Source organism: Mus musculus, chromosome 2, assembly GCF_000001635.26.
Source record: "Mus musculus strain C57BL/6J chromosome 2, GRCm38.p6 C57BL/6J".
Taxonomy (NCBI): Eukaryota; Metazoa; Chordata; class Mammalia; order Rodentia; family Muridae; genus Mus; species Mus musculus.
In genome coordinates, this window is record NC_000068.7 from 52,290,961 (window position 1) to 52,315,253 (window position 24,293).

A 24,293-nucleotide genomic window follows, 5' to 3' on the forward strand; every position below is an offset into this window, starting at 1 on the left:
CTATAGTGAGAGGGAAGAGGAGTGAGACCCAGGTGCATTCTGGGAACTGAGGGCTGGTCCCCTGGGAAACACAGCACTTACATCGCTCTGTATGTGCATCATGTTCTTGGATAGCTCCAGGTCCATAGCGTCCGGCAGGTAGGTGTAGTGGTGGAGAGAGTGCTTGTAGTTGGTATTGCTGATCACATCCTGTGCCTTCTTAGCCGCCACAACGTCGAACATGTCGTGAGGTGTATTGTATTTGGTCTTCGTCTTTTCGTAGTCTTTCTTATACTCCCTGTCTGACTGTATCTTGGCCACATTCATGTAATGAACCAGTTTAGGATCGTCTTGGAGACTTTGGAATCCGACCATTTTCCCTTTGGCCTTTTCATAATCTTTCTTATAGTGAATCTATTGGGAACGAAGGTGGGCATATTTTAAAATGTAGCTTTGAAGGTTTGTGCTGAACAGTGAGGTCATAATTTGAATATTTTGAGCTTCCAAGAATATTCCCCTAACAAGAGGATTGGTTCCAATTCCCCATCCCATACAGACACCAAACCCAACCCAGACGCTAATCTCTCATATGCCTATGTACATATAACCTATGCACATTCTCTCATCTATACTTTACCTCTAGATTATTTATAACATCTAGCAAATTCTAAATGCGATATAAATGATTTGTGGATGATCATAAGGAAAAAATCTGTACGTGTTTTTCTAGAGATATAATTTTAAAGGTTTTTTTCCATATGAAAGACCAACTTCCTACATAGTATGCTAAAATAGAACATCATTTAGCAGCCACTTGGATGTCTATAGCTACTTCTGTCCACCCAAAGGCGATTGGGATGCTGATGCTACCAGAATTGCCATCAGCGACAAACTGTTTCTTCCTCCATAGACACTGTAAAAATCATGAAATGAAGCATTTCACATTCTTTACCAATTATTCTCTGCTGCCAGTACCCCAGAATAGCTGAGGATTTGACAGCTGAAGACTCAACAGAATAGAGATTTTCTGAGTCCTTGATTATTGAAAAAGAAACTGTATTCAGCCAGTAATGCTGAATACAATTGGCTTTGCATCATAAACAGAGGGGGCTTGGGAATTCTTGGAGAGACCTGCAGAGGATCTTGGAAAACCCAGAGCAGATACAAGAGAATTCTGGGAGATTTGGGAGTGGGGTGGCCGGAAGAGCCACCCGTGAGAAAGGATCTCAGAGGGAAATTTCAGGTGGGAGGACTTTTCAGAACAAGGATATTAGGATTTTGTTCTGTTTTGTTTTTTGTAACTGTATTATAATTACATTGTTGTAATGAAAACTTCATATTATCAGAAGTCATACATGGATTTCCTAGGGAAATAGACATACTGCATGAAAGGGAGGAAGGGGAAGAGAAATATCATGTAAATTAATAAAGATTAGCGATAAAATTATTCCATCTAGAGGCTATTGCAACTTGAATTTCTTCTTGGCTTCAAAGTAAAGTGAATTTATGCAGAAATCTGCACAGTGATTTTAAGTCTCGATGGCAACTCATGGGTAGATGGTTATTCTAATCCTGCCTCCAAGAATACTAAGGTCTGTTTAGGGTACTTTTCAGATTAGTTTCCAGTCAGGGACACCGTACTTGGACACACATGTGACCACAGCTGGACTTACATCACTTGCAGCCTGTCGGGCAGCTTTGGCGGCTTTGATGGGGATGGCATCAATTCTCAGGTCATAGCCCTTCTTGCTTAAGTCTTTCAAGTCAGCCTTGTACATATTCTGAAAGAGAAATCCCCCTTGAATAGGACTGCAAGGCCACTTTGGTAAAGGCTGGGCATGCAGGACAGTGATGTATGCACCTCGCTGATGTTGTAGGCGTTCACCTTAGCCTGAATGAACTGCGGCAGGTCTGCTGGCAGGTTGTACTTATGCAGAATTTCCTCCCCCTTGGCTTTGTAAGCAATCTAGGAGAGAAACCGGGCGTAAACAACGTATGAAGACACTGGAGAATAAGTCCAAGGTGTATTTCACTATGTGAAGGAAGACATTCTCTGTTATTGTCTCTATCGTCACCTGCAAAAACATATGTATATTCTAGGACACCCATGCAATGCCACAGAGTTCTTTCTCACTGCATAGTCACCGTTGGACAAGATCTCTGAGCACAGACTAGGAGTCTCTGCTTCTAGGTAGGGGTGCCTGGAGGACCTCAACCTAGAGACATGGCCTGGTGGAAATGTGAATCTGCAGGCACTTCCCTGATTCGGAGCAGACTAGCAGGGCAGACCATAACAATAATCTGTTTTAGACTTCAAGGGAGGCTAAAGGGATTTATAGGTGGTTAAAATACAATCTCCAAGCCCTGACTTGAGATACAATCTCCATGCGACATAGCATTCATTCTTTCTTGTCTCTATAGAGATATCTCATAAGTATCATTAAAAGAAGTCTCTCTCACCTTTCCCTCAGACCGCCTTCCCTTGGTGATGACTGCATAGCATACAGTATATACAATACCCTAAAGCTATGATAAGGTGTGTGTGGCATTGATGGACAGCAGGAATTTACTGCTGCCCAGAGGAGGCTCTTCACATGATAAAACAGCTACAGGTGACCTGTAAGTTTGAGTGCAGGTACCTTTATGTTACCAAACAGCTACTGAAGCACACATGCAGTGGACACTTACATCGCTCCTCTGGGCCTGGTTAATTTTAGACTGCACTGTAATGGGAGCATCTTCAATTGAGGTAAACTTGAGCGTATCTGGATGTTGGCGGTATTTTTTCTGTTTGGAGAATCAAAAAGAAAATTAATGATTACTTTTCACTCCAGGCTAACGTTGAAATCCTCGACGTTTCCTTTGGAAAGACACAGGGATAATTATAAAATTATCAGTTTTATAATACTGGAGTCCTGATCACCTTGGGTGAGGGAAGAATACAGAACTGAGTGTTTTAAAATTGGTGTCATCGTGGGCGGTCTGTGGCACAGCTCTCTGGACACATGCTTGCACTCCTAAGTTTCTCGATTATGGCATAAAAGAAGGGCTTTCTGGTACACTGAGTCCAGAAGCATCAGAGAGGTCTCTGAAGGGTTATCAGAAGACCAAACAAAACAGGATCTAAATCTAACACAGGGGTGGCTTCAAGCTCAGTGAATATCCAAGGATGGTCTTGTTGTTGCCTCCTGAAGACTTTACATGACCCTAAGAACCTCATCAGCACCTGAAGTAAAGATAATCCCCAGCTGTGGGAGAAATAGCTAATGTAAAGAAGTAGCTAATGATGACTGGGGCAGAGAAATGTTTGTAGCCTTAGTGTGGCTTCTCAAGTCTGCACCACTGATGTGCTTATGAGGATGGAGAGTCTTTGGGAAGGTTGCTCAGCTGGGGAACTGACACCTTTTCACTAATTTATGTCTGTCTCCTCTACTGCTTTGCTCCATAGCCAATGTTGGGGCATACTGAGCACCCCACTTTTACACATACTTAACACTGCTTTGTCAGATCCAAACTTCTGCAATCTACCAACTTAGGAAGATACTTTCTGAAAGAGCCCCAAGAAGGTCCTCACTAAACCAGACCAAAGCACACAGTAACTGCACCACTGCCCCTTAGACCCTTCCTTTTCCTCAGAGATGCAGTCGTGTGACCACAGTATGCTTCCAGTTGTTGATGGAGAAGGCACAGGTACTGTGGCCATATTAGCAGTGTCAGGACTACCACTACCCTTTCCCTAAGGCTGAGTGACAATTTGCAAGCAAATGCAGAATCATCAAGACTATAATCGAGGCCACGATTCTTTTGCCTGCTATTTTTTTTATTAAATTATTTTATTTATTTCCATTCTAAATGTTGTCCCCCTTTCTGGTCTCCCCTTCCAGAATTCTTCACCAGCTTCCCCTCCATTTTGCCTCTGAGAGAATGCTTGTTAGGGTTCATGCCTGGAATCCCTGTACTCAGAGGCTGAGGTAAGATTACCACCATATGTTCAATGCCAGCCAGGGTGATATAATGAATTCTAGACCAGTCTAGGTTACAGAGTGAGACTGTGTCTTAAAATAAACAAAAACAAAAGCAGAAAAAAATAATCCTAGCAGGAGTGAGGGCACAAACGCAGGAGTTATGTTTAAAGCAGGTAAACTTGACATTATGCAAAGTTATTCAACAATATTTGAATGCTTTAGATGAACAGTTTGGATACTGTAAAGGTGTATAAATATCTTTCTGAATGATTTGTGCTTTTAAAAAACTTTTCAATATCAAGGACCATAAAATGAAGTAGGAAAAATGCTTCTTACGACTTAGCATTGTATGAGGACCCGGTGCTCTGACACAGCAGTGGCCATACCTCGTTAAGAATTTCCGAGGCGCGCTTTGCCTTTTCCATCTCCAGGGAACCAAAGGGCACCCAGCCACAGCCCTTCATCCAACTGTTGTAGTCAGCTTTGTACTCCACCTGCAACAAAGAAGAGTCACGACTCCTTCACTGGCATTATTACACTGCGGACTTTTTACGCAGTGTTTTAAATATTCTTGAGTAGGAGTGTTGCTCCACACATGCACATTTCTATGGTGAATTGGATTCCTGATTTCTAATTGCCATCTCCTCCGTTTCCCCCTTAAGTTTAGCTGAAAGGGCATTCGGTTATGCATGGTCATAGAAACACAATTCACAATAGCTAAAAGGTCGGAACAATCCAAACACCCACCAACAGAAGACTGGATACACAAGATAGGGCGTATATTTATAAAGGAAAACTGCTCAGCTTTAAAACGGAAGATAATTCTGACAAAAGCTATAACAAGGCTAAACCTTGAGGGCACTATGCTAAGTTCAATAAAAACAGTCTTCAAAGACAAATACTGTATGATTCCACACATGTGAGGTGTCTGCAATAGCAGAACTTTCAGCAACCGGTGGCTCCTGAGGGCCAGAAGAGAACAGGGTATCTATCTGAGAGCACTTCTCCTTCTGAGCCATCTTGCTGGCCCTTGGCATCCATTTAAATACTCAAAGCAATTTTGGTTTTACTTCAGTTTAACAACTGGGGCCTCTTAGATCAGCAAGTTTGGTAACTTTCCCAGAAGGAAATAGTAACAAAGAAAACAGTAACACATGTGTACTATCTATCCTGAGGACATACATTCCTAAGGACCCCAGGGACCACTTCCCAATACGTTCATGCTTCCTCACAGACGAGGCAGATGCTTCAGGGAGGTCCCAACGGCAAGGCTCATACCAGACCCCGTCCTGCCTCACCTTCCCAAGAGGGGAAGGGAAAGACTCAGTACTCACATCACTCTGCAATGCGTAGGCCTTCTTGGCCAGGTCCACATTGATGCTGTCAGGAGGGTAGCTATAGTTGTGCAAGACATGTTTATAGTCCACGTCGCTGGCAATCGCCTGAGATTTCTTAGCTTGGGTGACTTGGATCATGTCAAGAGGGGCTGTGTAGATCGTTTTTGACTTTTCATAGTCCTTCCGATATTCACGCTGTAAGAAGAACCTGTTTAGTTCCGCTCATCCTTAATGAATTCTCAGGAAAGCAAAGTATGACTTAGAGAAATAGCTGCAAACATTTGAGTAATTATTTTGCCCCAAATTTGTTCCTATGTCTTATATCATCAAATTCCTCAAGAAAATGATACGTGGACAGACCTTCCCAATTTTACTTTTCTTTTATCTTTTGGTTTTTGAGACAGGGTCTTGCTTGTGTGGCTCTGGCTGGCCTGGTATTATCTATGAAGCCCAAGTGGGACTCAAACTCTGGCAACCCTCCTGCCTCAGTCTCCTGAGTGCTGGGGATTATAATCATGAGCTACCATACCAGGTTTTCTGTCAGAGAACAGCTATCGGTAAGTTTAGGGACCTTGTTCTGCCTTCTTATATTTTGTGGGTTTTACTCTCAGGGAGTAATCCAAGTGCTGGCTGATGGACAGAAAGCTCCAAACTTGCTGTGGCATGCAAGCACGGGTTTAAAGCCTGCCCCAGTGGAAAGGAGCTAATGAGGAGGCGCTGCAGCGGCAGTTATGGGGAAGTGACTAGCTGAACGGTTTGGACACTTGTGTTTATGTTCCCAGCAGCCGACACATATCAGTGCCTATAAAACACTGTCAAAATACACCACAAAAAATACATGCACAGTCATGTTTATTGTTTCACTCTTCACAATAGCCGGGAAATGCAACTGGCATGGCTGTCCATCAGTAGTCAAATGGATACACGAAACGTGGTTCACCCACATAATGGAATTTCACGTAGCCATCAATAAAAATGAAACTAGGACATTTGAAGGAAAATGGATGCAAGTGGAAATCATTATGTTAAGCGAAAAAGGCAGCCTCAGAAAGACAAACCGCATGTTTTGTCCTGTGTATGTGTGTGTGTGCGTTTGTGTGTGTGTGTGTGTGTGTTCATATGGTGTAGGTTTCTAGGTTACAAACTACAAAGGGTGGGGTGAAAAAGAGATAAAGCCCCTAAAGTGAATGGGAAATAGAGAAGAAAATGGAATACATACGACAAGAAGGCAGAGGGATTGACTAACAAGAAAGGGAGCAAGTCAGAGGGAGTGGGGGACTGGGAGGGAAGGCAGTGCAAGTGACTTGAGAACAAAGTCTAATGACACAGGTCACATGTGTGAAGACACTGTGTGCTATCCTAAACAAAATCCACTAAAATGTTGTCAAGGATGCAAGTGGCTTTAAGAAGAAGCTTCCTTGCTAGACATAGCTTAGCATTGGCATGGGCACTGTGTGAGAACAACTAATGGATAATGTCTTTCACTTGCCAAAGTCAATCAGTTGATAAGAATGTATCTGTTTATATTATGCCTACTGGTCTAATATTTTCAAGGACAGGGTGAAAACAAACAAACAAAAGGAAAGCTGGAGCCTTCTGTGCCACCGCTGTGGAGTCAGCTGTAGCTTCTGAACCTGAGAAGGCTTAAGGAATGGTGGACAGGCAGAGCATGCGCATGAACACTGTGCGATGCTCACAACAGTGATTTAAAAAGCACACATAGATCAATGTGTGTGCACATGGCTAAAACAAGCAGACGATACCCACATCTTTACCATGGAGATGAGTGTTTGCAAGCTACGCAGAACACTGTTAGCCACTTTTAAAAATCTCTTCTAAGCAGTGTGTGTCTTAGTTGGAAATAGATCTCTTTTTTATTTTTTGCCTCTATAGTAAAAATGATAACTAGAAAAGGAGAAGTGACCCATGGATTACCGTTAGGCAATCTATGAATCCCCAAAATTCAGGAAATATGTATAATGAAGAAAATGGTCTACAAAGGTTATTTATAGTTTTAAAATCATGTTTTTAAAAAGGCCTATTATCAATGGAATATTTTTCTTAGAGGTCACAATCAGTTATCAAAATCAACAGAAGGCATTGACGGCCATATTTGATTTTACATCGGAACTTCATTTGATTTTTCTAAAGATAGTTTTAAAATCAATTTAAAAAGCTATTTCTAAATTAGATTAAAACATCTAGTGATCTTTAATTCCATCTGTAATTTCTTTCCTCAAATGTGAGGCATATAAGAACCGGGGTACACTCTAGCTCTAAAGCTCTCAGCAAGTTCGTATGAACCCTCCAACTGAAACCTTTCTACTCCCTGGCACGTGGCCAGTTAAGCCATCTTTAAAGTGGGGCAGACACTCACGTCGCTCTGGTTCTTGGCGGTCTTCAGCGAGTGCAGCATCTTGGGGTCATCATTGATGCTGAGGGCACCGATCATCTTGCCTTTGCTCTTCTCATAGTCCTTCTTGTACATCACCTGCAAGGACACCACATATGCTAACTGCTCAGCAGGGGCATCCCAGGCCAGCAGCCCAGCCCAGAGCTACACTCACATCACTGGCATTCTTGCTGTTGGCTTTGGCTGCCAGCAGTGGGATGGCATCCACCTTGATGTCGAACTTCTTAGCTTTGCTCTTCTCCCAGTCATGCTTGTAGACATTCTGGGAAAGTTTCACAAAAGAAGTCAGTTAAAAAAAAAAAAAAGACTTTGAAAACAGGTTAATCCAGTGATTATTTAAAAAAAAAATTGAAAGTTTGTATCTGTAAATTTATTTCATCATGAGTAATTTATTAACCAAATAGTAGTATAACTATTGATTCTTTTATTACATAATTTCTTCTTCTACTTCGCTAAAAGTATAAACACCATACTCTGCCTTAATAGTTTAAAAACCTTCAAAAGACTCAAGTATATCACAAATAATTATATTATAGACAGCAACCTATAAAAGTTATAATGAGATATTTACATGGGAGACATCTCAATTACTCTAGAGTTTATCATAGGAATAAATGAGAAAATTCTTCTGATAATAAGAGAGGTCCTGGAAATGATATCTGCTAATGAAATAGGTTCCCAGAGTACGTGAGACTTAGAACCCTCACTTCCACTCATAACCGGCCCCAGAGCTCACTTCGTTGAATCTAGTTCTACGTCTTCAGGCAGACGCACACTTTCTCTCTTTCCACATACGAGGCAAGCGTCTGGCCTCTTACTTACATCACTCAGGTTATAAGCATTGACTCTGTGCTGGATGAATTCCGGTGCATCTGCTGGCACGCTGCACTTGAATTTCTCACCTTCATGCTTTGCTTTGTAATTCAGCTGAAGGGTTATGGGGGCAGGGAGGGAAAATATGTTACTGTGGGCTGACTGTGTGTCCCAATTACACTTAATCCCTTAAAGTCTCCATTGGTGGTACTTAACAGGACCCACCCATCAGAGGTGATAGGCTCACAAGAACTCTGCCCTCATGGTCTGATTGGCCAGCAGAAATGGCCTCATTATAAAAATGAGCTCTGAGGAGGGCTTGCTCTCTGGCCCCCTAAGCAAAGCCTGTGCAATGCAATGATTCAACAAGAAACCCAGGACTGGCACCAAGCCCTTAGACTTCCTAACCTTTGAAACTATGAATTAAGTAACCTTTATTCTTTTTGAGGGGCAACAAGACCGATTTAGATATAATGTCTTACCAGGAAGCCCAAATTGTCCTCAAACTCAAGATCCCCTGCTTCAGCCTCCTAGTGCTCAGGTTTCAGTCAAGGGCAATTATTTCTGGTAAACTTCTATTCTTTATAAATTACTTGGCCCCAGAGTGTTTTTTTTTTCTCAGCACACAAAATGAACTCAGCAGACATTCAAACAGTTCAAAGTAGGAATTTCGTTGAATTTATGTAAGAAGGTATTGGTGTCTCTTTAAGAAGAAAGGGGGGGTTTCATGTGTTTAGCAAATTGTATCTTATATCTTGGGTATCCTAGGTTTTGGGCTAATATCCACTTATCAGTGAGTACATATTGTGTGAGTTCCTTTGTGAATGTGTTACCTCACTCAGGATGATGCCCTCCAGGTATGGAAGGAGTTACAGAGACAAAGTTTGGAGCTGAGACGAAAGGATGGACCATGTAGAGACTGCCATATCCAGGGATCCACCCCATAATCAGCTTCCAAACGCTGACACCATTGCATACACTAGCAAGATTTTACTGAAAGGACCCAGATATAGCTGTCTCTTGTGAGACTATGCCGGGGCCTAGCAAACACAGAAGTGGATGCTCACAGTCAGCTATTGGATGGATCACAGGGCTCCCAATGGAGGAGCTAGAGAAAGTACCCAAGGAGCTAAAGGGATCTGCAACCCTATAGGAGGAACAACAATATGAACTAACCAGTACCCCGGAGATCTTGTCTCTAGCTGCATATGTATCAAAAGATGGCCTAGTCGGCCATCACTGGAAAGAGAGGCCCATTGGACACGCAAACTGTATATGCCCCAGTACAGGGGAACGCCAGGGCCAAAAAAAAAAAAAAAAAATGGGAATGAGTGGGTAGGGAAGTTGGGGGGAGGGTATGGGGGACTTTTGGGATAGCATTGGAAATGTAATTGAGGAAAATATGTAATAAAAAAAAGAAGAAGAAGAAGAAAGGGGGGTGGGTTGTTTAATCTTGTCACTGTCTCATTCGTCTCTCAGAGGAATCATGGTACAACTGGGCCTCACTCTGACATTTCTGCTGCTACACTATAGACACAGTTAACAGATGCCTCATCAGCATCACAAGACTGGGTCTGGAGGGAGTGAAAACCCAAAGTTATAAAGCTCTATAGTGAGAGGAGTAAGGAAGCCAGGAATAATTCCCACTAACATCTTAACGCAGCTATAAAGTCTGGTCCACGCTGTCCCCTCTTTAGACTCTCCTCACCTCTCTGTCTACAGTGCCCTGCCGGGCATTCTTCTTCCCGGCATCCTAGCTTCGTTTATTTACTGAAAGTGTAACTGCATTGCTTTCTCTCCATTACCTTTCCTTCCTTCAACGCCTCCCGTGCCCCTCACTCCCTCTCAAATCCCTGGCCTCCTTTTCTTTAACTCTTCCTTTTACATACACACATGCAATTACGCACACATGCATAAATAGATAAACACAACCTGTTGAACCCATTCACTGCTGCATGTGTACACGGTTATTTCAGGACTGACCGCTGGATACCCAGCTAAGGGGGTCCTCCCTGCGGGAAGACTCTCTCTCTTTCTCACTCTCAGCATCCCTTAGTTGCCTGGGGTTCTTTGTCTATGGGTGGCGCTCCACATTAGCACATCTGTTGGTGTCAGTGTTCAGGTATGGTTGAGCTAGCCCTATTGTTGAGGTATCAAGAGGGGAGCTTGCCTGCCGTTCCCAAGAGACAAAACTTACAGCAGATTTATTTTATGGTCCTCTGGCTCCTAACATATTTCTGCCTACCTCTTCCTTGATGTTTCCTGAGCCTTAGGTACAGGAATTGTGAGATATATCTATATCATCTATATCTATATCATCTATATCTATATCTATCTATCCATCCATCTCTCCCTCTCTGTGTGTGTGTGTGTGTGTGCGTGTGTGTGTGCGTGTGCGCACGCGCAGAAATGTGCAATGTCAAGTGTGGAGGTCAGAGGACAATTCTGGGGAGTCAGTTCTCTGCTTCCACCACATGGAAGGAGATTGGGGATAAGGCTCAGGCATTCAGACTTAGTGGCAAGCATCTTTCCCCACTGAGCCATCTAGGCAGCCCCCATATTTTAACTCTCATTTGTTTTCACATTGCTTTGTTGTAAGCACACCTTCTCTTTCTTTAAAGTCTTTGACTTCACCAGAACACGAATGCTCCACATTTTGCCCATTAAATAGATGTTTCTCAGTTGCTACTGTTCTATTAAGTGTCGCAAAGGTCTAGCATTCATGGGACACATTTTAATTAGTAAGACAATTCTATGAAAAATCAATGAGTTACTTAAAAATACCAGTTACTTCATTGCTGTCTAACAATCTGTGGGAGGGGGCTAAAGTTCAAGCTAGCAGCTACATTTGCATCGTATTAAAATCTGAAACATGGCATTAAGGACATGACCGATGGATGACACTTGAAGACACTGAGATTTTTCAGTAAGTCACACCTGGGTCACCCCCATGCAAAGAAGTCAGGACACTTACATCACTGAGCTGTTTGGTGTTGAGCTGGGCTTGCAACAGCACGGGAGTGTCGGTGACTGCTGTGAACCTGGTCTTATCAGGATGCACTTTGTAGGTGTGCTGGAAGAGAAGAGAGCCTCTGCTGACATTCCACGCTGAACTTTTCTATTCCTGTTCATACCACACCAATGCCGGAGAACTTTACATCTAAAACTCTGCTTTCCTTAGTCCTGAAGAATGGATCCAAATGCTACTTCCTTCTGCTTTCTACTCCTCTTTCTCTCCTTTCATCTCCCTTCCCCAGTGTTCTGTGGTAGATGTGTAGCTTTTATTTTAAACTAAAACAGAATTATATTATTTCCGTCCATTTCTCCCACCTATCTCTATTCCTTCTTCCTTTCCTACTTCATGATTTTTCTACACTTGATATTAGCCAAAAGGCCAAGAAATCATTGAGGTTTCTGCTTCATCTAAGCTGCCCAGTCAATCTTTCCAGTGCCCACATAGCTCTGTGATGAAACTTGCATTTCGTTTGGGCTGTACATTGAGTTATAAGTTCTGCCCATCCCATCCTCCCTCATCTTTATAGTATCCTCCTCCTCCCTGGTATATCTCGGTCATGTCTCTTCTCCATTCCTCTTTCTCTTGAGAGCGTTCTTTCTGCTTCTCTGCCCCTGATCTTGGCATAGCAGAACAGTCCTGCCTCAGATCACTCTGGACCTCCAGTCTCTTCACATCACCCTGGTCTAACTGAGTCACCCACGTATATTAGATGATATCTCTCTTGATATTGAATGCTCTTTGTTCATTGCCTGTCTCTTCCACTCCAGTTGAACTTCTGGTAGAGCAGATCATCTTTCCCCCTAGCTCCCAGCACTGAGGACAGTGTCAGGCTCATGCTAGCCCGGTATCATTTTGTTGAACAATGAACACCCTGATTATGACAAATTTGGATAGTCTCCTTTTGTCCTGAATTTATAGCTATACAAACTACTGAAAATAGACATAAAACCTGAAAGAATTTCATAACCAATAGAAATCTTCCTAGAAATTTTTGTATTCTCTGATCCAACATCCAAAGTCAAATTAAAAAATAAAAACAACTCCATCCTGACAACTAGGTGACAACATTTAAACTCCTGTTAAATGTACCACTAGATGTCAGAAGCATCCTACATCCAATCCGAAGAACTCAGGGCAGCTGGCTTACATCTTTACACTGGTCCAACTTCTTGATAGATTCATATTCTTGGGTTATTGTCTGAGGGAAATAGCATTTCCCTTTATCTTCTTCATATTCTGCTTTGTAACTCTTCTGAAATGGCAGAAGAACAAAACCAACTGAGGATGGCTGCTGCTCCCAAGCAATATCACTACAAGGCCAGAGGAACTGGATTCAAACTTACATCACTGTTTTGAGCAGAAACCTTCATGCAGTGTGTATGGTATGGGTCTTCAAAGCTGCCTACGTAGTGGCCCAACATATTCTTTACATAGGAATCTTTATATTTAGCCTAATAAAGAAAAACACACATACTTTGAGTTAATAGCAACTTTCCAATGGGCAGGAAAGCCTTCCCACCCAAGAGGTGGCCATGGCTTTTCGAACCTCACTGAAGTTCTTCAGAAGGGTGTCAAGTTGATACTTGGGGGTCTCACAGTAATTCATACTCTTGGCCTTTGTCTTCTCATAGTTTTCTCTGTAGAGTCTCTGTCAACGGAAAAAGGAAGAAAATACATATCTCAAACACTACCAGTCATCTATGCCATTGCCAGACTCGAGCAATGGGATGGAATTAGTATGGTTTCTTCCACCCATCTTCCATCACACAGAAAGGATACTCTTAAAGCTCATGTCTTGTATGATGTCACCTGCTAATAACAGCAAGTGTTCATATTACCTATCCCAGTATTTCTCAGATTGAAAAGGGTAGCGTGTGAATGCATTGAAATAACTGTCCCATTTGTGTGTGCTTGAAGAATGTGGATTGCTTTAAAATTTGAAGTACAATAAGGCCTAAGGCCTAAGAAGGGCCTGAGGACTCAGGTAGTCCTACAAAAACCACCAGCTCAGCACTCGATGCACACACTTCTCATATGCTTGGAAGTTGCTTTTCACCATCAGCCTTACATTCTCTTTATAGCAGCTACCCACAAATTATAGATTTTAAGGTTTGGAGTCCTCCAACAAGTGCTCTGTCATATCTTGCTTCATAATCTCTCTTTTATAAAATTCTTAAACTGAAATGTCTTGCTTCTGTGTTTCTGCTTCAGCCGGTTTTCTACTCTGCCTCTCAGCTGATTTTCTCGCTTCCTGCTTTTTTTGTTTTCTGCACATCTTTGCAAGCACGTCAGTTCAGGGCACTGAGTGAATGCACACCCACACTGATACTAGGAGCACTGTATGTTCTAACATTAGGCCACTTCTGAGAAATAAAGAAAACAGTGTTTTATTATTTGTTTCCTCCTTATGAAACAAAGGCATAGAGGAGATTAAAGACACAGTCCTCCCAGAGAAGAACATCACTAGCAGTGAATCTCTGCTATCGCCTCTCCACATTTAGTTTGCCATGCAAATGTGAGATTTGAGTGCAGGTTGACATGCAACCCAAGGGTACATTAATTAGTGGGGATCCCCACATCAAAATGAAGTGGCTTGTGAAAGTTACTTACATCACTCTGGTTCTTGGCGGTCTTCAGGGAGTGCAGCATCTTGGGGTCATCATTGATGCTGAGGGCACCGATCATCTTGCCTTTGCTCTTCTCATAGTCCTTCTTGTACATCACCTGCAAGGACACCACACATGTTAACTGCTCAGCAGGGGCATCCCAGGCCAGCAGCCCAGCCCAGAGCTACACTCACATCACTGGCATTCTTGCTGTTGGCTTTGGCTGCCAGCAGTGGGATGGCATCCACCTTGATGTCAAACTTCTTAGCTTTGCTCTTCTCCCAGTCTTGTTTGTAGACATTCTGGGAAAGGAATTAACAAAAGTGAAATATTTGACATCACATTTAGAGACCAAGGCTAACTCCTTATTATTATTATTATTAATTTATTTATTTTGGTTTTATGAGACAGGGTTTCACTGTATGGCCTTGACTGTCCTAGAACTCATCCTATAGATCAACCAGCCTGGCCTTGAACACAAGAGATACAACTGCCTCCTGACTCTCACCCCACCCTGTGCTATGATTAAAGACATGCATCACCACTGCCCAGCTATTACTTTATTCTCTACAGAAGATAAATGCATCCTGTTCATTGTCTAGAAAATTGTGCATGCTTGAGGTCATTTTCCATAAGCTGGAGCTTCTAGGTTTCTTGTTCTCCATCAGAATATTTCATCAAATTAGCTCCGTTTCAGTGATCTCACTAATATCTGAGTTCTAAACTAAACAGCAGTGAGGGGTACACACATTCTGCAGTCAGCCTACTCTCTGTGGTTTCAGGAATCACTTCCATTTGCCCTCTAAATCCACTCAGAGGTCATTTCAGGAAGCATCCTATTACCCTCCAAGGCTAGATAATCGCAGTACTTGTTTTAGGAATTGCTGAAGAAACTAAGACACACTCTTCTCCTGAGGGTCATTTAGCTTTTCTATAAAATTAAATTTGGAAAATGAAAGCTGACAATGGATTCATGGCCTTCTGCCCTTTACATATTCCTTCTGGGCTATCATTAGCATAAGCCTTCTTACAGGTAGAAATAAGTCTAATTTGTGTCGGGACACTGTAGGCCTGGGGAATAAAGGAAATCATTTCTAAAAAAAAGATTATATTCCAAGAAAGTTGAATTACAGTATAGGATATATAACAATGCTAACAGATCTAGCATTAAGAATTACAACAAAATACACATGCAGGGTGATATTTTAGAGGCTGGTTAGAACATATTAAGGTTATCTAACAATTGAATGAAGCTACTTGCAAGATGACTACACAGAAGCAGTAGGGATTTACAAGGCAAGTTTAAAGTTATTTTGGTAGAAACACACATTTGTTAAGGGTTCTTCCCATCTTTAACCTTGAAGTAGTCATTGGATTACAATGAAGCAACTCAAAACCAGGGGCATAGCTGTCTGTGGTGCAGTACGTGAGAGACTTACGTCACTTAGGTTATAGGCGTTCACTCTGTGCTGGATAAAGGCAGGAGCATCCGGAGGTATATGACACTTGAATTTTTCACTTTCATGTTTGGCTTTGTAATTTAGCTAAAGAGGGAGAAGCAGGGTATGGGCAGAGAAAGGACCATTAAGATCAGAAGAGAAAGGTTTACTGAATGGAAAACCTTCTTCAGACATGTTGCAAAATAGCTGGCCAAGATCACAAGAGCAACAGCTTAGGAAGACTGCTCTGTGGAATCTGTGTACTGGACTCTTGTCATGTCACCACGTTTATCACAGTCACCACGTCCACCACTGTGGTAGGTGACAGAATGAGGTGGCTTTTCATTCACATTCCTCTCCATGCCTCTCACAATTGGTCCTTTACCAGAAGCACCGTCCTGGCCTCCTCTTCATCGCTGATCTCGCTTTATTGGAGATTCCCCTCATAAATGCACCTTGCATATATGAGGGGAATCTCCATATATATATGTATATATATCATGCTTACTGATACTGCAGTCGAAACTGTCATATCTGGCCATAAATACACTGAGGTCATTTAAAGCTTATCTCTAGGCTTCCATTTTCTCGAAAGTTATTTGACAGAGAGAAATCTGCATGTTAAATATCTGATCTGTACCACACCTGTATATTCTGAACACATCTCGTGTTGTATTGATTTTCAAAACATCTACAAACTATGTAAGAGAAAAAAAGGCATAGAAAGATTAAGTTGCTTAACTATCGTGTCACAGAAGCTGGGATACAAATCCAATTTTATCTAAATCCAGAATTCCTGTTCTTTTCAGTCCTTTAAGCTATGATGGTTCCTTGAATCAACAACTTTACTAAGTGTTATCTACTTGAAAAGAGTCCATCCCACCAGATAGGAAAATATTTTAACTGATTAGAAATATAGAAAGTTATTAGAGATATATAAAGGCCTACTAAAAATGTAAAGGTTTTCTAAGTGAAATAAAATATGAAATTGGGTTTGGGGGGCTAAGAACGTAGTGGTAGAGCATTTGCCCACATGAACAAGGCTTGGGGTTTGACCCCAGAATGGCAAAATGGAACCAATTGAATTTCTGTATGGATTTATGAAATGTCTTCTCAACCCCCTGTAACGGGTTCCCTAAATGCTTAGAAGAACTTACATCACTCAGCTGTTTGGAATTGACCTGGGCTTGCACCAGGACAGGAGAGTCTGTGACTTGAGTGAACTTTGTCTTATCTGGGTGGACTTTGTAGGCGTGCTATGAGGAAGCAAAGGGATTTGGTTTAGTGGAGTCTCTGAAGTCCAAGGTGGTCTACGAGCTAGGAAAAGAGAGCCTGTCTTCCCCCCACCCCCCCCCCCACCCCCAAAATCTTGTAGTTAATCAAACATTTCTTAGTTTTGGTTTTAGCTGGATTGCAGTTCATTTGAAAGGATGCTCTTCTGTGAACATGAGGAACACCCCCCCCCCAAGTCTTTGATTCGTGAGAGCTCTTCACAGCAATGAGCTAGAATTAGCTCTTGGGACCCCGGATACCAGCAAGGAAAGAAGTATATCTTCTACAAAATAGATGCTGGTTCTTAGAAGCTCCTCACTTAAGCAAATTTGTAAAATGGTCAATATATTAAGTATCTCTTGTCCTCTAGATGCCACAAAGGGCAGCAACATCCTTGGGTTAATATCCTTGAGATGGGAAGGATCTGGTGTGTGGGAGGAGGGGTGACTGTCACAGCCTCTCTCTGTGAACGTACATCTTTACACTGGTCCAGTTTCTTGATTGCTTCATATTCCTGGGTAATGGTCTGGGGGAAGAAGCCTTTGCCTCTGTCCTCTTCATACTCAGCTTTGTAGTTTTTCTATGAAGGGGAAAACAGCCAGATGTAAGGATGCAATCTTTATTTTATGCCTTCAGCCTACAATGTCTTACTTAGAGCATGAAAACAATAGTCTTAGGACTTACATCACTATTTTGGGCTGTAACTTTCATACAGTGTGTGTGATACGGGTCCTCAAAGCTGCCCACGTAGTGTCCCAAGATATTCTTTAGGTAGGAATCTTTATATTTAGTCTGAAAGACAAAATGTTCTTTATTTATTAGCTGATCAGCAGCTCATTAACTAAGAGAGCCTTTAACAGGTCGAGCGACCGTATGATCACTTACGTCACTACTGAAGTTCTGTAGCACTGTGTCAAGCTGAAACTTGGGGGTCTCACAGTAATTGATGCTCCTTGCTTTGGTCTTTTCATAGTTTTCCTTGTATAGTTTCTATCAAAAGGAGGGGGTAAGCAATTAAAATAGATCCTGTTACTCCCACACTGATTATAAACTCATTTTCCAATACCAAACAAAAGAAGAGGAAAAGATGCCACCTGTCAACTATCTTAGAACCTGACAATCAAACACAGGGTGATGTGGTATTATTAGCAATGATTGTAAAACCAGATTTTTTACATTTTCAAAAGCTTAAGAATCTAACATACTACCTTGAGCTGAGCCCCTTGGTGGCAGGGCTGTGTCTCTGAGCTGGCCCCCCTCTCCTCTCACCTTCCCTCCCCTCCCTCTCCTTTCTCTCTCCCTGTTTCCCTCTCTCACCAATTGTGACCCGTGCACACAGAAGCCATGATAATACCAGTCTATAACCTTCTTATTTTCAAGTAAACATTTGGGAAAAGCTAATTTGAAAAAGTACATAAACAACCTTAAAAAAAAAAAGACCCTCATGAAAATTTGAAGCATGGGTCATCACTAACTCCCCTGACTGCTGGCATTTAGTTAGCCTTAAAATAATAGAAATCAATCAATTATTGGTTTCAAGTACACGGCTGTAAAAGCTGCTGTCACAACCTTTTCATGCTGAATTTTCAAAGTTTTAATAATCCTATTCCTTTCCTTGTTTTTTTTTTAAAGATTATTTATTTATTATATGTAAGTATACTGTAGCTGTATTCAGACACTTTAAAAGAGGGTGTCAGATCTCTTTACTGATGATTGTGAGTATCATGTGGTTGCTGGGATTTGAACTCAGGACCTTTGGAAGAGCAGTCAGTGCTCTTAACCGCCGAGTCATTTTTCCAGCCCAATCCTATTCCTTTGTAATACGTTTATATTCCTGTTTCTAGCCACAAAAGTAGATTTGAATCTGCGATGGTTGGTTTCATAAATATGCCCTTCATTTGGGAAGCAGAAGCATTTCATGTTGAGGTCACAGCAGAGCAATTTGGAAAGATGGATTAACTCCATATTTCCTATCTTCCTACTCCCCAGCTACATGCACACACTCCCTGCCATGCTGACTTAGTTCAAGGGCAGAGAGATGGCAACTAAACTATCCAGAGAGTCACGTGAAAATCTTTGAATCTTGGAAAAAACTTTGTATATTCTATCAGAAAAAAACAAAACAAAACAAAAACAAAAAACAAAACCACCTCGAATGATCACATATTTAAACCGTGTATGTTTGTTGTATATGTGTGTATTTTATGTGTGTTTGTGTGTGTGTTAGCCAAATTGGTAAATTCATCTTTGATCTTTAGTCTTCTAATACCAGGCTCTGGCTTTTTTAATCTATTTCTATTCCAACAGCCTATTCCGGCTTTAAACAATTCTACAAATAGAAGCAGACAAGGAACATGTCAAGAGATATCTTCCGAGTTCAGTGTCTGCAGACGATAGTTTCAGGAACTGCTTTTGAAGTCTCATTTCACCTGTTCAGAAGCCCAGCATACCATGCTCTGTGCCTTCTGGGAGGCCCAGGTGCTAGAAACTTTGAAGCAGATGATGGTCTCCCTGACCTTTGAACCCAGTCCACTGGCTGCAGACAGAGGCATGCTATGCTCAGAGACACTCAGCCTCTAAGGCTAGTCAGCTCTGCTCTGCCTCTGCCTCCATAACCTCACACATTAGTCAGGCTACACAGGCATACAGGTAGGTACCACAAAAGGAGAAAGTCTCCATCAATCTACAAGTTAAGGTTTAAAGCCGTGTGTGAGGAGAGTTGACTTACATCACTGAGGACGTTTCCAGCTGTCTTCAGCTGCCTGAGCAGTGGGTTCTCTGAAGCAGGGAGTACATTATAGTCTGCTTTTCCTTTATTCTTTTCATAGTCTTGTTTGTATTTTACCTGTAGGATGAAATAAAATAATAAAGTAACTCCACGGGTTATTTTTTGACCCTCATCTCCATTATACCAATTATGACATGGCTCCACAATCAATTTGTCTTCAGAAAAATGGCAGCTTGACATTTTGTCACCATAAACCCCACAGAAACTCATAGCAGCAGTACAGAGAGTGCATGAATTTCCAGGAAACTTTGCTGTTCACTCATTTCCTCATTCAAAAACATCAGAGGGGGTTGATTCTGTATCTGGCTCTGGGAAAGCCACAAAAAAGAACAGCATATGGTCTCTGTTCTCGAAAGGAGAAAGGCACATAAACACTGGGGCAAAGAAAGCCACACAGATAGTGGCAGCACATTGTGTCCCAGATGTCTGCTCCTGCAGAACCTTCACTCAGCCTTGAAGTCCCAGCTGCTATCTGCCTAGACATCTTAGAGACAAGACGCTAGGAACATCATCAAGTTCGCTTTTATGGCCTTCCTAGAACCGTGCATTGAGCAGGCATACATTTCATATACAGGCAGGACAAGGAGGAGGCAGGTAGGAGGAACGGTGGCAACTTCAGTTTTTCTTTCCATTCCCGCCTTGTACTTTAAATTCCAACCATGACAGAAGCAGTTAAGGTGGGGCGGGGGCGGGGGAGAGTTGGGGAAATGAAAAACCTGTAATCAGGAACACGGATCCTGATTCCGACCATGATCTCTAGTCTGAGACGTTTATTTGGGTAGTATATTTACTGCGCTGTACAGCCTAAGTAATTCGCTACCCTTACAAACCTTACCAAAAACCCAACTGGCTTAGCAGACAAGGGCAGGTGATACACAACTGAAACCCAGATGTACCAGCCCTATTGCTTAGCCAGACTACTGCAGAGGCTACGCTATAGGCTCTATAGGCATGGGAGACCTGCATAGCCTTTCTACCTCATGGAATTATAAACTCCCTTGTAAAGCAGAATTGAGCAGAGGGGGACAGTCATGAATCCTATCATCCTACCTGCCTCTGTTACATGGAAGAACTGTTAGGGCTTCGGACAAAGCCATCCCTCCTTTTACAAACCAGATCTCCCCTCCTTCAAGGGCGTCAATCCAGCAGCTTCCATCAGCATCGGTTCAATGTTACCTCTCTATTGGATTTTCCCATCAGCACAGCAGCATGGGATTTTGTATTCTATTTGAAAACTTTCCTTAGCACCTTCTCTACCACCAGCTATCACCCATTCTTGCTTCTTTTGGGAAAACACTTGAAAAAGCTTAATATATCCTGATCTTTAGTGGTTTTCTATTTATTATTCGGTCATGAGCCCTCTCCAAGCAAGCACAACCAAACTGTTCTTTGGGCTGCCAGTGACAATGCACTAGCAAACCCATGTAGAAACACTTGGTACAGGTGACAACACCATTCTCCCCTTTCACTTGATGTAACAACCCTGCTACCTTTCACTTGTGCTCCTCTCTCACTTGGTGGGAATTTTCACATGGGAGCACATCAGGGTTCAGTCTGTGATACTTTCCATCCACCCTACATCCTTTGTTTGTTTGGTCTCATGGCATTACAATTCACACACTAACATACCCAAATTGTATATAAAATTCCCATGAAGGTTCTTTGAAACTTCAGACTCATGTAACTGACCAAACAACGTGATATTTTCACCTGCAAATCTAAAAGGCATCTGAAATATACCATGTTTGAAGATGAACTCCTGTTTCAACCTCTTTCAATCACCTTCTCCTTCTGCAATCTTCCCCGTATCCATCAAGAGAAATCCCGTGCAACTAGCTGCTGAGTCTGGAAGCTTTCTCTGATCCAATCCTTCAACAAACCAAGTGTACTCCACTTCCAAAATATTTCTCATCCATTGTCCTGCTGGTATCTTGATCTAGAACACCATTGCCTTACACTTTCTCAGTGGTGGAAGAATCTTCCTGCTTTCTCCTCTCTGGCAGAACCAATGCTCTGCGGAGGGCATTAGTCAAACAAGTTTACTTGGCCTTAATATTTATGCTTTTCATAAAAATCATACCACTTTAAGATGTCAAGGAATAACCCTTTTATGAAAGTCACTCTACAGGGCATAGCAAGACATCCATGGGCTTCTGATCTTATTTGTGATCACCAACTTGTAAGTACCTAAGAGCAGCGACAGTGTTAAGTATGAAGCACATGGCGTCATATAAGGTTGCCAGTTATTTTTTTCTGGTGCAAGTACTGCTATCTAAGATAATTCCTTTCATGTGTTTGGCCAGCAAAAGGTCTTCCACTCCAGGAAATGAATGAAAATGGCAATTAGATGATGGTTAGGATTCTACTGTTATTGCAGCACAGTTTTCTTTTTTATTGTTTTTAGGCATTGAACTACTATGCACTGGCCTCAGCTTTGTAATTTCCCTAAGAATCTACTCCACTGCCTTTTCAGTATATGCAAAGGTAAGAGTTATGAGTTCTCCCCACTAAGGGCGTGAAGATCAATACCTTGCTAGCAGCGACTCCAGCCTGTTTATTCATTTTATACTCAGGTGTTTCGGTCTGCATGAAGTAGATCTGGTCTTTCATGTTCTCAAAGTCTTCCTGATACTTCCTCTGTAAGACAGAAAAGATATTAGAGAACAGCTGTGGAGACAGACTTCTATGACCGTGTATACTGGGCAGAACCCCTCAAGTCTGCACGTCCCCTCCCCCTTGGTTTAGGCCAGTCAGGTTTCAATCAGAGAATGCAGGGGCATTGCCAAAATGATTATCAGCTTAACAGTGGTCTGGACAATAAGAACAGGCTGAGAGAACAACTGGAAAGGCTCACTGGGAAAGAGGACTGGAAATCCAGAGCAGGTGAATGAAAAAGAACGAGAGTTCTGTTTTCCAGTGAAACTAAATCAATCGATGTTATAAATTTACAATTTTCTTCAGTGGGCAAAGAATAAACCACAAAATCACTTTGATTCACGCTAACTATACTTTGCAATTAATAAGAGGATCTCACCAGGTTGTTTCTATGAAAATTAAGGTAGAAACCATGTGATTTGGTCAAGATAGTGTCTAGAATTCTAGAATTCCTTGAGATGTTGCAAGCAGCTGAAAGCTGTTAGAGAAAGAGCTATCCTCCCAGGACATCTGGCCCCGGATCCCGGCTTACTGAGCTGAGATTGTCAGCATTCATTCTGGCTGTTGCAATTTCAAAGCATGGTGTCTCACTCCATTTTCCTTTGACTTTCTTCTCATAGTCTTCTTTATATTTTTGCTGGAGGAGTTAAAAAATGAAATAAAAACAGAAATCAAGAGTTGACAAACAGGAATTGACTGTAGTACACGATTAAATATCTTGACGAGGTTCGTATTAGGTCCTCAATGAATATCTTCAAGTTATCTTGCACTCTGGTCTACTGACCCAGCAAGAAAGTTGACTTAAGGGGAACAAGGAGAGAGATAAGAAGACTATCTTTCTTAGTTATCTTTGTTAACTTTGGGGACTTAGACTCTAAGTCAAATAGTGCTGTGCAGAAGTTACCTCACCACTGATCTAAGATACATTGCTATGAATTATCATGGCCCATGTGTTCTTGGAACAGAATTAACCTACACAACCCCAGATCTGGGACTATGAGGCAAAGCTAGAGCAGGGTTAGAATGACTCTCCTTGACTAACATGGCTATGCCAAAGACAGTGTCAGGTGGCTTGCATGCACCTATACCTCGACCACACCCTTCATGGAACTAGAAAGTCCTTCGCCATTATACTGCTAACTCAAGCTCTGATGTACAGAACCAGCGTAAAAGGAAGTGCAGATTTCTCCCAAATGCCCTATTTCCTGTTTTTGCAATGGTCAATATGCTAATTATCCGTGAACAGCTTTTATAGCTGTTCATTTTAGATCTCTGGATTTTTAGTGCCCATGACTGGACACAGTCATTATTAAAGTTTTGACTTAATGATTCAGCACTTCAACTTTCTCAATCCCAAGGGCTGCTGCTGTATTTTACACAGAACATTGCTAGAAAGATAAAGCAAGATCATATGATAAAGATGCTTTGTGTATCTACAGCACTAAGCAAATGTATGGTACAGTAATTATAATAATGACAACTCATAAGGAAATGGAGAAAACTGTATATTAGACAAGAGAGACAGATAGAGAGGCAGACACACAGAGAGAGAAACTGAATTTGTCTAAGACTCAGATCTGCAGACACAGTAGAATCTTGAGATCAAGCCATCCTGGGTTACATGGAAAGAACCTACCTCAACAGACAAAAACAGAACAACAAACTCTACAGTAGACTGCTAACTAATTCAGCTACCCTCCTATGATGGTTTGAATGAAAACAACCCCATAGGCTCAGAGGGAGTGGCACTATCAGGAGGTGAGGCTTTGTTAGAGTAGGAGTGGCCTTGTTGGAGGAAGTGTGCCACTGGTGGTGGGCTTTGAGGTTTCAGATGCTGTCTGTCTCTCCCTACAGCCTACCAATCCAGATGTGGAGCTCTCAGCTATCTTTCCAGCATGGTGTCTACCTGCTTGTTCCCCACCACGCTTCCTGCCGTGATGATAATGGACTAAACTTCTGAAGCTGAAAGCAGGCCCAATAAAATGTTTTTCTTATTGAGAGTTGCCATGG

The 24,293-nt window shown here is 42.0% G+C and overlaps 1 protein-coding gene and 1 long non-coding RNA gene across 30 annotated transcripts in view; one reads left to right on the plus strand and one right to left on the minus strand.

Annotated features, from left to right (window-relative positions):
- Window positions 1-24,293, minus strand: part of Neb (nebulin) — a 202,159-nt gene that overhangs the window by 154,321 nt on the left and 23,545 nt on the right. For 28 of the 29 annotated variants that reach the window (XM_006497751.1, XM_006497774.1, XM_006497775.1 and 25 more), the window contains exons 11-33: window positions 22,816-22,920; window positions 22,158-22,265; window positions 19,569-19,685; window positions 17,726-17,830; window positions 17,525-17,632; window positions 17,316-17,420; window positions 16,726-16,824; window positions 15,569-15,673; window positions 14,324-14,431; window positions 14,134-14,247; window positions 13,070-13,171; window positions 12,867-12,974; window positions 12,671-12,775; window positions 11,482-11,580; window positions 8,517-8,621; window positions 7,849-7,956; window positions 7,659-7,772; window positions 5,279-5,476; window positions 4,331-4,438; window positions 2,668-2,766; window positions 1,841-1,945; window positions 1,653-1,760; window positions 82-393 (exon numbers count right to left, since the gene is read on the minus strand). In XM_006497751.1, the coding sequence (XP_006497814.1) occupies window positions 82-393; window positions 1,653-1,760; window positions 1,841-1,945; window positions 2,668-2,766; window positions 4,331-4,438; window positions 5,279-5,476; window positions 7,659-7,772; window positions 7,849-7,956; window positions 8,517-8,621; window positions 11,482-11,580; window positions 12,671-12,775; window positions 12,867-12,974; window positions 13,070-13,171; window positions 14,134-14,247; window positions 14,324-14,431; window positions 15,569-15,673; window positions 16,726-16,824; window positions 17,316-17,420; window positions 17,525-17,632; window positions 17,726-17,830; window positions 19,569-19,685; window positions 22,158-22,265; window positions 22,816-22,920 (2,745 nt within the window). The remainder of the gene's footprint in view (window positions 1-81; window positions 394-1,652; window positions 1,761-1,840; window positions 1,946-2,667; window positions 2,767-4,330; window positions 4,439-5,278; window positions 5,477-7,658; window positions 7,773-7,848; window positions 7,957-8,516; window positions 8,622-11,481; window positions 11,581-12,670; window positions 12,776-12,866; window positions 12,975-13,069; window positions 13,172-14,133; window positions 14,248-14,323; window positions 14,432-15,568; window positions 15,674-16,725; window positions 16,825-17,315; window positions 17,421-17,524; window positions 17,633-17,725; window positions 17,831-19,568; window positions 19,686-22,157; window positions 22,266-22,815; window positions 22,921-24,293) is intronic. The other variant, XM_011239032.1, reaches the window with a different exon arrangement.
- On the plus strand, window positions 42-24,280 carry 4930573O16Rik (RIKEN cDNA 4930573O16 gene). Its single transcript, NR_040620.1, has 4 exons — window positions 42-138; window positions 3,864-3,950; window positions 22,033-22,112; window positions 24,138-24,280. It is a non-coding gene; the product is annotated as an RIKEN cDNA 4930573O16 gene (long non-coding RNA).